Below are 13,911 nucleotides of genomic sequence, written 5' to 3'. Positions count from 1 at the left end.
CAACCCGAAGCGTGGCGAGCGCAGCGAGCCCGCGAGGGGCGGCGGTACGCGTCCTCCGACCTTTTCATGCCCTACTATCCACGTCGGCGTGGAGTTTAGAATAGAATAGTGTGACGAGCGCAGCGAGCCACCGAGCCCGAAGCGTGGCGAGCGCAGCGATGACTGTCTAACAACTTGCTGGTGACCCAATGACTTTATTCTGACTAGCCATAGATCTCTCAGATCATGGGCAATTAACCATTTTATTATTATTTCATTAATTGAATAAAACCACATACATTTACACACTGTCTATATCTTGATTATTACTTACATACACACATTTACACCAGGAGAGCAAGCAGTGAACATAAAATATATACAAAGAAAAGAAATGACCATCGATAGCTGAAAACTTCGATGGTCAAACAATAATAACATGCGGCAATCGATGTCCGGTTTTACTACTTCTCTCGATGGCCATGCCTACTCCTCCCGTCGTCTGACGTCACGCCGCCTCTCCACGGCCAGCCAGCCGGCGCATGCGCACACTGAGCCCAGTGGCAGCACCTGGCAGCGGGACGGGGCGAGTTGAGTCGTCCCGATGGGCGAGGAGGAGCCTGGAGGGGCGGGACGGTCTGCCCCTGTACGTGCCCCTAGATTAGGTAGGTAGTAAGCGGTGGGCTCGTGTCTTCCGGTATAAGATGAAGTGGTCTGAGCGCGCCCCTTCCTGTGAAAGCCAGTTGTGTCATCGCTGGTGCCGGGGGGAGGAGACGACCAGGGCCAGATACCACTGCTACAGCTGCCTGTGAAACTACACCCTAGGTTGAGCATGACTAGGTCGACACCCTATGGTCGACAGTCAGTAGGTCGACACCACTGAATGGTCAACATACTAGTGGTCGACAGGGTCTAAAGATTGACACAAGTTTCACGTTTTTTTTCTGTGTCCGACATGTACCGCCAGGCAGTATTTCATGCCCTACCATCCACTAGGGCATGGTGGGAGTATAAAATAGGGTGCCAAGCGAGGGGGCACGATACGCTTTTGTAGTGTCAATGTCGACTGTGTCAACATTTAGGACAAAAAAAAGTGAAAAACTTGTATCAACCTTTTGACTGTCAACCTAAAGCTTGTGTCGACCTTTAGACCCTGCTGACCATGAGTATGTTGACCATTCAGTGGTGTCGACCTACTGACAGTCAACCATAGGATATCGACCTAGACATGGTCGACCTAGCATACAATGACCCTGCCAGGCAAACTGTGGCCCGCTTGTTGTTGGGAAACTACAGATCCCAGCATGCCTTGCCAAATTGTGGCAAGGCATGATGGGGCTTGTAGTTTCACAACAGCTGGAGCCAAGGGCCATAGTTTGGACATGCTTGCAATCTATTCAGCATCAGCTGCATAGGGAGAGGCTACTACAACTAACCTGCGCAGCTGCATGTTAGTGGGGTTTTGCCCAGACATGGTAAAACTCTGCTATGTACATAGCTTAGCCAAGGTACCTCTATGCAGCGGCCTACCCAGCTGCTTGCCCACCGTATGCCTAATACAGGCCCTAGTAATGTTGGGAGCAGGGGCGCTGGAACGTTTTTAGGTTGGGGGGGGCAAGATATAATCTCATTTTTGCGCCCCCTAAATTGCTATATGTTACCCCCGGGCACTATACACACTGGCAGCGGCATATACACGTGGGCATTATACACAGGGCAGCGGCATATATGCGTGGGCATTATACACAAGGCAGCGGCATTTACGCATGGGCATTATACACAGGGCAGCGGCATATACACGTGGGCATTTGAAGCTGCATTAACCTATTCCCTCCTGCTGGCACATTGGTGCCAGGCTATGCAGAGCATATTCATTCATTACTACGGCTACTGGCAGCCTAGAGCAATGAAAGCACATTAACCCTTCTGTCTACTTGGGAGTCAACACTGTGTCCTAGCTGCAAAAGGTACAAAATGCATATGTACCCAGAGATTTCACTGATGGGCACAAACCAATGGGCAAACCCCACTACATGGTGCAGCATATAACAGAGGATGCACCAGTCAGTGATCACTACACCAGCGAGCTGTCAGGCTGCAGATGACACTTAACCCCTTTGTTACCACAGCGGCGGCCCTGCTTCTCTATAGCAATGATAACTCTATCCCCACTCCAGCAGCTACTCACCAGCACCGTCCTCCTCCCAGGGGCGTAAGTTCAGAGCCTGTAGCTGTCGCCCCCTCCTGCAGCACATTGGAGTCGGGATGGCGAGAGGAAGACCATGGGCATGTCCCCTCCCCCTCGTGAGCCATCGCAGCGGAAGCCTCTATCGGCGCACCCCCTCCCCGCTGTGTCCTGGAGACGTGCGCGGGGCTGCTGTTTAAAATTCACATCTCCCGCTGGACCGCGCTACCCAATAGGCGCTCGCGGTCCAGCAGCCACCAGTTGATTGGCTGCTGGACCGCAAGAGCCTAATGGCTAGCGCGGTCCAGCGAGTCTCCCGTACATAGCGGGGAGCCGGGTGCTGGCGGGGGAACGGGGGCAGACAGAGCTGGCGGGGGAGACAGAGCGGGCGAGCTGGCGGTGCCGACACGCTCCGGCGCCACGATAGCTCCATGCGCCTGGAGCGTGTGCTCCACCGGCACCGCCCTCGCTACGCCTCTGTTTAGCGCCTCAGTAATTTTGGGGGGGGCAAGCTGCCCCCTCGCCCCCCCCCGTTCCGGCGCCACTGGTTGGGAGGTTAGGGGATGTAATCGAGTCATTGGGACTGCTGCAACAAGGTGCAGACCATCTGCATTGGCTGTTTCAGGTGTAGACTACCCTGTCCAGCCTAGGGATGGCCATCGGCACATCCCCCTTTGATGGTTGCCATCGATGGTATTTAAAGCAGGAACCATTGATGGCTATAAACCATTCGACCACCTTCCATTGATGGCTCCTGCTATGGCTTTGCCACGCATGCGGGCAGCCTGCCCAGCCGGGATGTGCACGCATGCACAAAAGAAACTTTAGCTATCTATCCAGTTTACGTTTGTTCTGCACATACGCACAGAACCCGGGTGGAGGGCCCCCCGCAGCAACGCCGCTGGATGCGGTGATGCTGCGTGCGCCCCGACCTATACCATCGTAAGCCTTCCATCGATGGCATAAAACTATTTGATCATCCACTAACGATACCCAAAACATCGAGCAGTAGGTCCCAACCATCAACGTTTTGGTAACATCTATAGTCAACGGCCATCCCTAGTCCAGCCATTCCAGCTGCTGGAACGGAGCTCTGGCCAGCTAAGCAAGCCATACTGTGCCGGAACAGGGCGCAACCCACCTATGCAGAACAGGACATACGCATCCGTTCTGGGTGCCGAAAGGGAATGCACCATTACTCAGCTGGAATGGGGAGCAGATCACTGAAGGTTGACATGGCTTAGGTTGACACCTGAAATAGGTCGACAGGGTAGGGAAGTTGACGCAAACATTGGGTTGACAATGGGAATGTCGACAGTCAAAAGATGACATGAGTTTTTCACGTTTTTTTTCCTTCAATGTCAACATAGTCCACATGGACACCGTCAAACTGTACCACATCCCTTCACATTGCTTGCTACACTCACCATGCTTCGGGTCGGCTATTTTATTCTCCCGCCATGCCATAGTGAATGGTAGGGCATGAAATACCTCATGTCGGCACATATCAGCTAAAAACTAGAGATGTTTACTCTGATTTCAAAGCAGGATCTTATTGGCTATCCCAAATCACATGACAGTTGTTAGCCAATAAGAGTAAATCAGACCCTGTACATCTCTACTAAAAACAAAAGTGAAAAACTCGACCTAATGCTTGTGTCAATCTTCCAAACCCTTCCGTCGTCGATCCAGTGCATGGGATCACTGTGGCACTATCGGGCAGCTGGTCCATTGAAGATGCTTGTAAGAGGCCACTAATCTGTGGGATTGCATGATATTTCATTAGATATCAAGCACGTGCAATGCAATTATAAATGATACCATGAAGTGTCTAAACTGTATAGTTTTATTTATCTGCATTGCCCTGTAGTCTTTGGGCGCTATTCAATGCCCTCGGCGAGGGGGGTTTGTATGGCGAGAATGTTTTTTTTTACCTAGGAAAAGCCATCCTCGCTGTCCAGCCCCCTCGCCAGCCGCTCGCAGTATTTAATGCCGAGGTTTGTCGCATATGCAGTGAGCACGCTGCATATAGCAGCAAGCCTCGCCGTTTTGACGGCCACACTCACCGATTCCACCTCGATGAAAAGACCCAGCGAGGTGGAAACGGCGAGTGAAGGGAGGTTAGTTAAATACCGACTCGTGAGCTATTGGCACAGCTCGCCATATAGCATTGAATACACCCCTTTATGTCAGAAGGATAGTTAGTACTTATCTTGTCCTCAGCTATAGAAATTCAGGGAGATGGCTGCTCTTTCTCCTTTATACAGGGCGGAACCTGAAGGCCTGGCTGCAAGACCAGTATTGTGATAATTCAGAGCAGTGCCAGGAGCCACTATTGCACAACGCCACTTGTGTGGGGGACATAGATACCCTGAGGACCTTGTTACAGGAGGAAAGGTTCCTGCGGTAAGATATACGCAATGCATGTTCTTCATAGATACAGGGCACCGCCTAGACACACCTGGGTGCCCAACTGAAGCTAAATACAAACCCTTTCAAACATTTAATATTGAGTAGAGTAAAAAGAACTGATTTAACTATGTAAAGCACAAGGCATTTTATTTTCCTAGTCATGTCTGGGTGTCATCTATCAAAGCTATGTGTACATGTAGTGTGGGGGGTAGGCAACCAGTGCATCCCCATCAGCCATCATGTATTAACAGCAAAATTGTGGGACCGTTTACCAAAATATCGCTGACTGATTTCTTTTTAACTATTGTTCCTAGTACATAGCAAGCCAGTTGAGTTTTGCCCTGTCAGTTAGGGGGGGTACACACCAGAACGATTAGGGCTCAATTCTATCAATCTGGATCCAATTCCGACCGATTGGATGCAGATTGTATGTAGATTGGGCATGTTTAGGTCCAATTCCGATCTGATTCCAATCCGATGCGCGTCCCCACTGTCGTTTGGTCGTTTTACAGATCCTACCTGCTGCTGGTAGGATCTGTAAAAGATCCATTCAACTGGATACAGACTCAGATCGGATTGGGATCAGATTGGATGCAGATCGTTAGCAGATCGTGTGCTCCAACAGATCATGCGACCATCACACAATCTGCTAACAATCTACTAACAATCAGGATCGTTCTGGTGTGTACCAGGCCTTAGATTACCCCATAGCATTCCTCTTTTCTCTTTTGACCATGGGCATACACTGGAAACACAGGATAATGGTGCAGGAACAATGGCACTCTCACATTAACCTCCAACAGCTCAAGCTACCCCCTTCTATACCCCAGAGGCATCTCAGTAAGGCTCTGCCAGACCTAGGTACTAGTTTTTTTGTTTACAAATGCTCCTACTTTATTTCTTATCAGGGCTATTTTTCAGCAGGCTCCAGCAGGAACTGAGGCCCTTATTCTAGTTCACTCCTTCTGACAAAATCCTTCTTAGACGGACAAAACCATGTGCACTGCATGGGGGCAGATTTAAAATGTGCAGAGGTAATTAGATTTGGGTGAGTCATTTTGTTTCTGTGCAGGGTAAATACTGGCTGCTTTATTTTTACACTGCAATATATATCTCACTTTGAAGTAAAACCCCACCCAAATCTAACTCTCTCTGCACAAGTAACACCTGCCTCACCTGCAGTGCACATGGTTTTGTCCATCTAAAGCCCTGTACACATGCATCGATTTTTCCAGATTTTCGATTCGATTTTGCTTATAGAAGCAAAATCCAATCGAATCCTAAACAAAATCGAATGGTTTTGTGTCATTTTTGATCTGCATTCAAATCGATGTGCACTCCCGTTTTCACAAAATCAAACAGAAAAATCTACTGTGCAGCAAAGGAAATATCGAATTCGATCTAGTAAATCGAATGTGTACAATGTACCATGAATGTATATCCAATTCGATATCGAATTCGATATCTAATGCAAAAGTACAGATCTAATGCCAAATCGAATGGGAACATCTCATGCCAGATCTAATAGAAAATCGAATCTAACATTGAATCAAAAGCAAATAGATGTGTGTGTACGGGCCTTAAGAAGGATTTTGTCAGAAAGAGGGAACTAGAATAAGGGCCTCAGTTCCTGCTGGAGCCTGCTGAAAAATAGCCCTGGTTCTTATAAGAAAACCAAGGCCACCTTATGTCAGTTGACAAGGGAGATTGGCCTCTCCAGCTGGGTCAGTAAGGTAGAGGGTTTGAATCCTAGATTGCAGTTTGGCAGACCCAGAGTGTACATGCTTGTGAACAGTGGCCTAACTACAGGCTTGGAGGCCCTTGACAAACTCCAAAGTCCCCTCATATTTGGTCAACTGAGCCAAAGAAGAAAAGGGGTACCTGCAAGGACAACAATCTCCACAGATTGAGCCCCTCTGTGGCAGAGGAACCTCCTCAGGTAAGCGGCAAATAGCGGGGAGTTAGGCAGGCCCAATGTCCAGAAATCCAGGCTACAGCCATATTTCAGTGACCATTGGCCAGCCTATCCACCCTGTAATTACACCGCCGCTGGTAAAACATATATATGAGTCCTTGTTGCTTTCGATGCAGAATTCTTAGGGCTTAGGATATCAGCCGTGGCAGTCTCCATGATTTCCTCACAGATCTAGTACATGCCGTTGGTATTAGGGATGGCCATTGTTGCCTTTGCCATCAATGGTTGCCATTGATGGCAAAAGTGCAACTGGCCATCGATAGTGTATAACTATTCAATGGATAATCATCTATGTTTTTGTATATATCGATGGTAATCCATTTTCTGTGATTGAGTGGCCTGCGGGCCAATCAAAATGCGGGGGCGGGCTTTGTGGGTGTTGGGGGCGGGGCTATGCTCCGTGTCCCGGCACTTTAGGGAAAAAGCAAAAACAAAACTATTCCTTTATGCTTTACATTGATGGTGGGCAACCATCTGGTTCTCCCCATCGATGGCAAAACTATTCGACATCGGCCACAAACCATCGATGAGTTCTAATCATCGATGGTCAATGGCCATCCCTAGTTGGTATAGTCGTCATAGCCAAAAACATCCTAAATAAGTTCCGCCCAAATAAATGCAGAAAAAAACAAATACATATTTACTGGATCTACACCTTAGCAGCTAAAACCAGATGGAGACATAATTGAACAAGTGGGATACCTTATATCGATGGTCAACTGATCACAAGTCGTGTAGGTTGGGCCACAGATGCCTTTACATCCCTGAGAAAAGCCTCTGGACATTTCATTTGCAACAAAAATGAAGGTATTTAGTGCGTCGGTTAGAACAATATTTATGGGTCATACTCATGGTCAATACTTAAAAAATGACATGGCTGGAATGTTTCCAAATGAGATGCTTACATAACATACTACAAGTGAAACTAATGCTGCTTTCCCACTGCAGACCAGTTTAAAGTACTGGTAATCTTAAATGGTATTTAAAACGGTATTAGCATTCCCACTGCAGCAGATTACCGTTTTAAATACCAATTAAGTACCATTCCCATTGCAGTGAACCGTGTAAAATGTAGAGTGCCTAACCCCCCTCCAGTGTAAAGAGTGCCTAACCCCCCCCCCCCCCCGTACCTGCCCTGTGCCCCCACCTCCCCTCCCCTTGTACTTACCTGCACGGGGATGCAGGGCAGTGGGGAGGCAGCGGGGGTCCATGCGGGGTCCAGGCAGTCCCAGTGCCTGATGAGAACTAGTAGTTCTCATTTTGCGCATATGTAATGAGTGCACGTGCATAATAATGAGCCGCTCATTACATATGCACATATGTAATGATCGGCTCATTATTATGCACGTGCACTCATTACACATGCACAAAGTGAGAACTACTAGTTCTCATCAGGCACTGGGACTGCCTGGAGGCTAAATAATGTTTAAGAGGCATTCCCACTGCCTCTAATGCTGCATTCCCACTGCCTCTTAAACGTTATTTTAACGTGTAGGACTCTGCTTTAAAAACGGGTTGAAATACCATTTAACTTTAAACGGTATTTCAACTCTGGTGCTTTCCCACTGCAGCCTTAATAACGGCAAATTGCGCTGAAAATCGGCAATTTACCGTTTTTTAGCTGCAGTGGGAAAGGGGAATAACAGAGCGCTGGAGAAATGAACACATCTTAAAAAACCAACAAAACCAACCCGCAATTGAATCTTATATTAATAGACAGCATTTAAAGTGGTTCAGACATGTCCAAAAGATTACCATACCAGTGCACGGACAGATGGAAAATAGCATGTGATGTTCAAATAAAAAAAAAAAAAAAAAAAAAGATGGCAAAAGCAGATTCAACCGTTACACTTCATATTGCTGATGCCAAGAAAGCCGCCCTAATCATAGCCAAGTTACCTGCGGTTACTAGAAAGTTTCTACATATGGCTGTCACAGTGCTGGCAAGCTTACCCTACCGGCGCTAACGACAATTAAGTCCAAGTCTAAGGGCCCAAGCTGGTGGAACTGTAAACCATACAAATGAGAGACTATTTGTGCTCATTATAGATAGCCAAGCAGTGAGCTTCCGGCCCGCTAAGCAAGAGGTGCTGGAGCTTCTGCAGGTTAATATGAAAGTTCTCCTGCGCCACTCTCTAGACGGCAGTGTTTTTAGTGTGATCCAATATCCTCAAAGACATAACGTAGATATTTAAAAAAAAAATTCTAGTCTCTATTCTCCAACATGTTCCTCTTCTTTTTTTTTTATCTCCCCCCTTCCTCTGGCGAGCAGGCGGATAAACGAGAAGTCTGTGTGGTGTAGCGGTTGGCTCCCTTGTTCCCCTCTTCGCGTTGCAGCCACCGCTGGTCATGCCGACTGTGTGTCTCTCCTGATCCAATATGGGGCAGACCTGGAACTGGTGGATGTTAAAGGTCAGACCCCGCTCTTTGTGGCCACGGAGAATGGACATTTGGAATGTGTGCAGGTTCTTCTGAAAGCTGGAGCAAATCCTAATGGCAGCCCACATAACAGGAGCTCCCCCGTATACCATGCGTCACGGGTAGGCCGTGCTGATATACTACAGGAGCTGATCCGGTGAGTCCTTAGATGCACACGTATGCATTTTACTGTAGTCATATGTTATGTTTGTGATGGAAGATTGAGGACATGGCTGGCGGAATAGGTGAATGAGGCCAGATTGCGGCTGTTTAGAATGTACTCACATAGTGGCTGATAAATCCTTTTTCTGTTCTGTATGATAGATGAGTTTACATTTGTACAATATGCCAGTTATATTCTTGGATTTTATATAGTGGAGGCTGTATTTAAGATTTCATGATTGCTAGGTAAGAGCAAATCCTGGGATCGGCTTCGCTCGATCCCAACTGGCTCCTCTCCAATCTGTCCTCAACTCTGCAGCCAGGCTTATCTTCCTGTCCCGACGCTCTAATTCTGCCACTCCCCTTCCCCTACAGAATCCTCTTCAAACACCTCACACACATACAGGGCCATCTCTAATTCCATTGCTCCATATATCTCTAACCTCATCTCTATTCATAAACCCTCCCGCCCTCTACGGTCAGCTGACGACTGTCGTCTCTTCTCCACCGAGATCACTGCTTCCCATGCTAGAGTACAGGACTTTGCCCGTGCTGCACCCCTTCAGTGGAACTCACTCCCTCGCTCCATTAGACTTAATAAGAGAAATATGTCCAGCCAATCCGCTCCTGTCACGTTATAGACATTGTTTGAAAAAGGACAGTTAGGGACTGATTGGCTGGACGTTTATCTCTTTTTTTTTTAAGCTTAATACATCTGCCCCAATGTATCCTAAATTAGTAGTTAAGCACCTCACAATCTCTGTATGTAACCGTGAGTGAAACAGAAGTGACCTCATAGGTGTTACCGAAGACAGCCAAAGACTGGGTATAGTACTGGAGGGTTATAGTGTGTGGGGAGTCAGAGTCACCTGAATGTAGGTGCACTTATAACAATGTGTGTGTGTGTGTGTGTGTGTGTGTGTGTGTGTGTGTGTGTGTGTGTAATACTCTAATGAGCAGTATATACTTAATACTGTATCATCATTTTCCCACCAGATACGGTGCAGATGTGGATGTTGATCACCAGCTGTCAAGTGGTTCCGAGCCGCGATGTCTGACCTCCTTGTCTTGCACACCACTGTACATAAGTGCAGTCTATGACAATCTACCGTGCTTCCGGCTCTTGCTCCAGGCTGGTGCCAATCCCGACTATAATAGCTGGGGTTCAGTGTGTGAGGCCAACCTTTCCCGGGCATCTCCATCCTGCCTGCTGGAGGCTGTTCTTCATCATGGATGTGACTATGAGTTTGTTCGGCTGCTCATTGACTTTGGAGCGGATTTAAGTCTTGCTTGCAGGGAATCACGTGCTGGAGGACACACCAGACAACAAGTAAACGCAGAAGCCCTGCAACTCTTCAGAGAAGCAAAATGTATGTCCTGGTACAGTATTATGGGTAGGGATGGGAACAAAATGCACTCTTAAATTATTTAAAAAAAATATATATATATACTTCTCTTCTGATTTCCCCCCTGACCCCATCTCCCCAGTCTTCCCTGTCCCACCCCCCTTTCTGCCTTCTGCTCTGTCTTGCTCCCCCCCCCCCCCCACACTGTCCTTTTCACCCCTCCCTCTTTGCCTGCCTCCACTCTATCCTGTCCCGCTCCTCTCTGCCTGATGCTGTCTTGCTCCTCCCTCCACTCTATCCTGCCCCACCCCTCTCTGCTTGATGCTATCTTGCTCCTCCCTCCACTTTATCCATCCCTACCTCCTTCTGTTATCGATTCTCTGTCTTGCTGCACCCCGACACCAGGTCATATAGTAGCGGCATTTGTGTAAATGGGGCAAAAATGGAATTACAGTTCCATAACTAAATCCCAGAGGGAAAAACAATATCATACACCTTTGCCAATATACTGTCCTAAAGATAAAATTAGATTCAGGCCAGACCTTTATTGTGCATGTGTTACTGAGAACAGTTATTAGGGTTTTTATGAAAGGGAGCCAAATTGTAATAATCTAGTAGATTGAAGATGAAGATTGGTTCAGCATTGCACGTAGGTGTTGCAGATGGTAACACTGCACGCGGACTGTACTTGAGGAGAATGGGAACTACAGTATATCCATTCAGAGGCATCTCTTACAAATAGTGATGATAGTTGAGAAATAGGGGAAACATGACTGAGTACAGGTGGAGGTCTCCGTTTATTTTGAAGCTCACAATGCAGCCGGCTTAATCCAGGCCAGAAGTATGTCATAAGCTCTGATGATTACACAGGGACATGGCGTAGTACTGCATATTTTTTAAAAGCTAAAAATCTATTGATCTAAGTTTGTGTCCTCTCCACTTACAGGCTGTCCCCGGACCCTGTCCAGCTTGTGCCGCATTGCTGTGAGGAGGGTGGTTGGAAAACACAGACTGTTAGCGATTAACAGCCTCCCCGTCCCCCAACGTGTCACTCGCTTTCTGCTGTATGAGGAGTGATGACAGGCTCCACCACACACACGGCCTGCTACACTTCTCTAATGCTACCTGACATGGAAATCTCTCACTGACAAGGCACAGGAATAGTATGCTGCCTGTGCCGCAGGTCGGATCCTGGTGTAAGTGCCTTACTGCAAGTGAAGTACAATGACTACTACAGAGTACACAGACTTGGGTGCCGGATGACTTACAGACAGTCGGGATTCCAATAGTCATTACACCGACGTCGGAATCCCGACTGTTAAAACCCCGACACTCTGGATCCCGACGGCCACCGGTTATTCTCCCTCGTGGGGGTCCACGACCTTGCAGTGTGACGAGCGCAGCGAGCCCGCAAGGGGCTTTGTTGCGCTCCCGCCGCTGCCTGAGTCGGGATCCCGACGTCGGGCTAATGACCATCGGAATCCCGAAGGTCGGTGGGCTATACCACACCCCACAGACTTGTGCTGCGGAAATATACTGCACATTTCCATTGGCTTCTCTGAATTTTCTATTGAGGTCAACTGACACATTTCATACTATGGGGAGAGAGATAAAATCCCAGCCAACCCGCTCCAAGCACAGCCTGTAACTTTGCAGTTAGGAGCTGATTGGCTGGTACTTTCAAGTTGAAGTGAATTCTGCAGCTCTATCTCATCTACTTTAAAGTTAATGTACTGTGCTCTACGGAGGATGTCATTAAGTGTACATTTAAAATGTTGACATTCATAATGTCGACTTTGCAATGTCAGATTATGATTATTGTTGAGAGGCAATGGGCTGTATTCAATGCGGCCAGCGAGGGGGTTAAACGGCGGGGATCACCGAAAACAAGCGATCTTCGCTGTTTAACCCAATTCCAGGGGAATCCTCGCTGTCAGAAGATGGCGAAGGTTCCCCAAAATAGCGAGGCACGCGGCTAATGCACGGAGCCTGCTGTTTTAGTGGCCGCAGATGCCCATTTCCCCTCGCTACAAAAACCTAGCGAATGGTGTGTGCAGTGGAGTCAGTTAAATACTGACTGTGCGAACTGTGACAGCGAGCATTAGGGATAGGATGTGAGGCCTAGATGTAGATATTTGGCATAGGGATAGGAGAGGAACACTTACAGTTCAGGCATGTGATACCCCAACGGGTAAGTGCCAGGATCAGGAAGCCACTGCAGCCGTTGGGAGCAGGTACAGTAAGTGACAGTATGTTGACATCCTAACATGTTGACAGTTCATCACTGTCTACATGACTATGTAGACATATCTTACCATCCCATGGTATATTGTCGTAATGCATGGTTGAGGATCTATCGGTTTAAGGCAGTCTGGCCATTCGGGTATGGTATAATTCTCTGACAGTCAGGATTCAGGCGGTCGTTTCTCTAACATTGGAATCCCGACTGTCAGGAGCACGATAGGGGGACATTGAAGCCCCTTGCGGGCTCACTGCTCTTGCCACGCTGCAGGCTTGGGGTCCAGCTGTGCTCGCCACCTATTCTATTCTCTCACAAGGGAAAATAGCATGTGTATGTCAGGATTCCACCCACTGCTCTCCTGACAGTCGGGATTCCTATGTTGGACAAACGACCGTCCGAATCCTGACTGTCAGTGAGCCACCCGGCACCCGGCTATTCTCTGACCTCTCATTAACAAAGCGTTTTCACCCACAGAACCGCAGCTCACTGAAAGTTGTGTATTGTGTTGCGCACCATTTTCTGTAGACACTAGGACTGTTGTGTGTGAAAATCCTTGGAGATTATATAACCACCTTCTGGCGCCAATAACCATTGCACAGTAAGATTCCCATAGACCAGATTTTTGTCCAATCAGGTGTTTGGTCTGAACAACAACTGAACCTCTCGAACATATAGGGTATAATTCTACATTTTACTTGTATTTTGTGTAGATCTTCAAAAAACCAGATCGTATGTTTTTGTTTTAATATTTTATAAATGACTGTTTTCTGCTGTAGCTTAAAAACATTCACAATTAAAACCGTTAATAACTGTAGACTTTTTTGTTGATGTTATTTTATGATGAGGGTTTGCTGCAGGAAAAGTACCTTGCAGTACTGTATATTTTCCTACAGTTCAATATTTAGGGCCAGATGTACTAAGCTTCAAAAGTGATAAAATGGAGAGTGATAAACAGCCAGCCAATCAGCTCCTACTTGACATGTCACAGACTGTGTTTGAAAAATGTCAGGCAGGAGCTGATTGGCTGGTTGTTTATCACTCTCCATTTTATCACTTTTGAAGCTTAGTACATCTGGCCCATACAGTTCTACATGGCGCTATTTCAGTGGTGGTGTAATAGTGAAGGGGCAAGGAGGGCAGAGGCTGCAGTTTGCAGGATGTTACACACAAGTCTTCCTACTGTACCATGTGT

At 47.5% G+C, this 13,911-nt stretch overlaps 1 protein-coding gene across 1 annotated transcript; it reads left to right on the top strand.

Annotated features, from left to right (window-relative positions):
- The first annotated feature begins 487 nt into the window (after nucleotides 1-487).
- Nucleotides 488-13,533, top strand: ASB1 (ankyrin repeat and SOCS box containing 1). The gene is made up of 5 exons (XM_083154618.1): nucleotides 488-644; nucleotides 4,432-4,570; nucleotides 8,824-9,126; nucleotides 10,128-10,501; nucleotides 11,424-13,533. Exons 1-5 carry the CDS (start codon nucleotides 584-586, stop codon nucleotides 11,552-11,554), a joined length of 1,008 nt encoding a protein of 335 aa, XP_083010744.1. The 5' UTR covers nucleotides 488-583; the 3' UTR covers nucleotides 11,555-13,533.
- Nucleotides 13,534-13,911: the final 378 nt, after the last annotated feature.

This window comes from Crinia signifera, chromosome 7 (assembly GCF_055691185.1).
Source record: "Crinia signifera chromosome 7, ASM5569118v1, whole genome shotgun sequence".
Lineage (NCBI taxonomy): Eukaryota > Metazoa > Chordata > Amphibia > Anura > Myobatrachidae > Crinia > Crinia signifera.
This window is presented reverse-complemented; position numbering and strand designations above follow the sequence as displayed.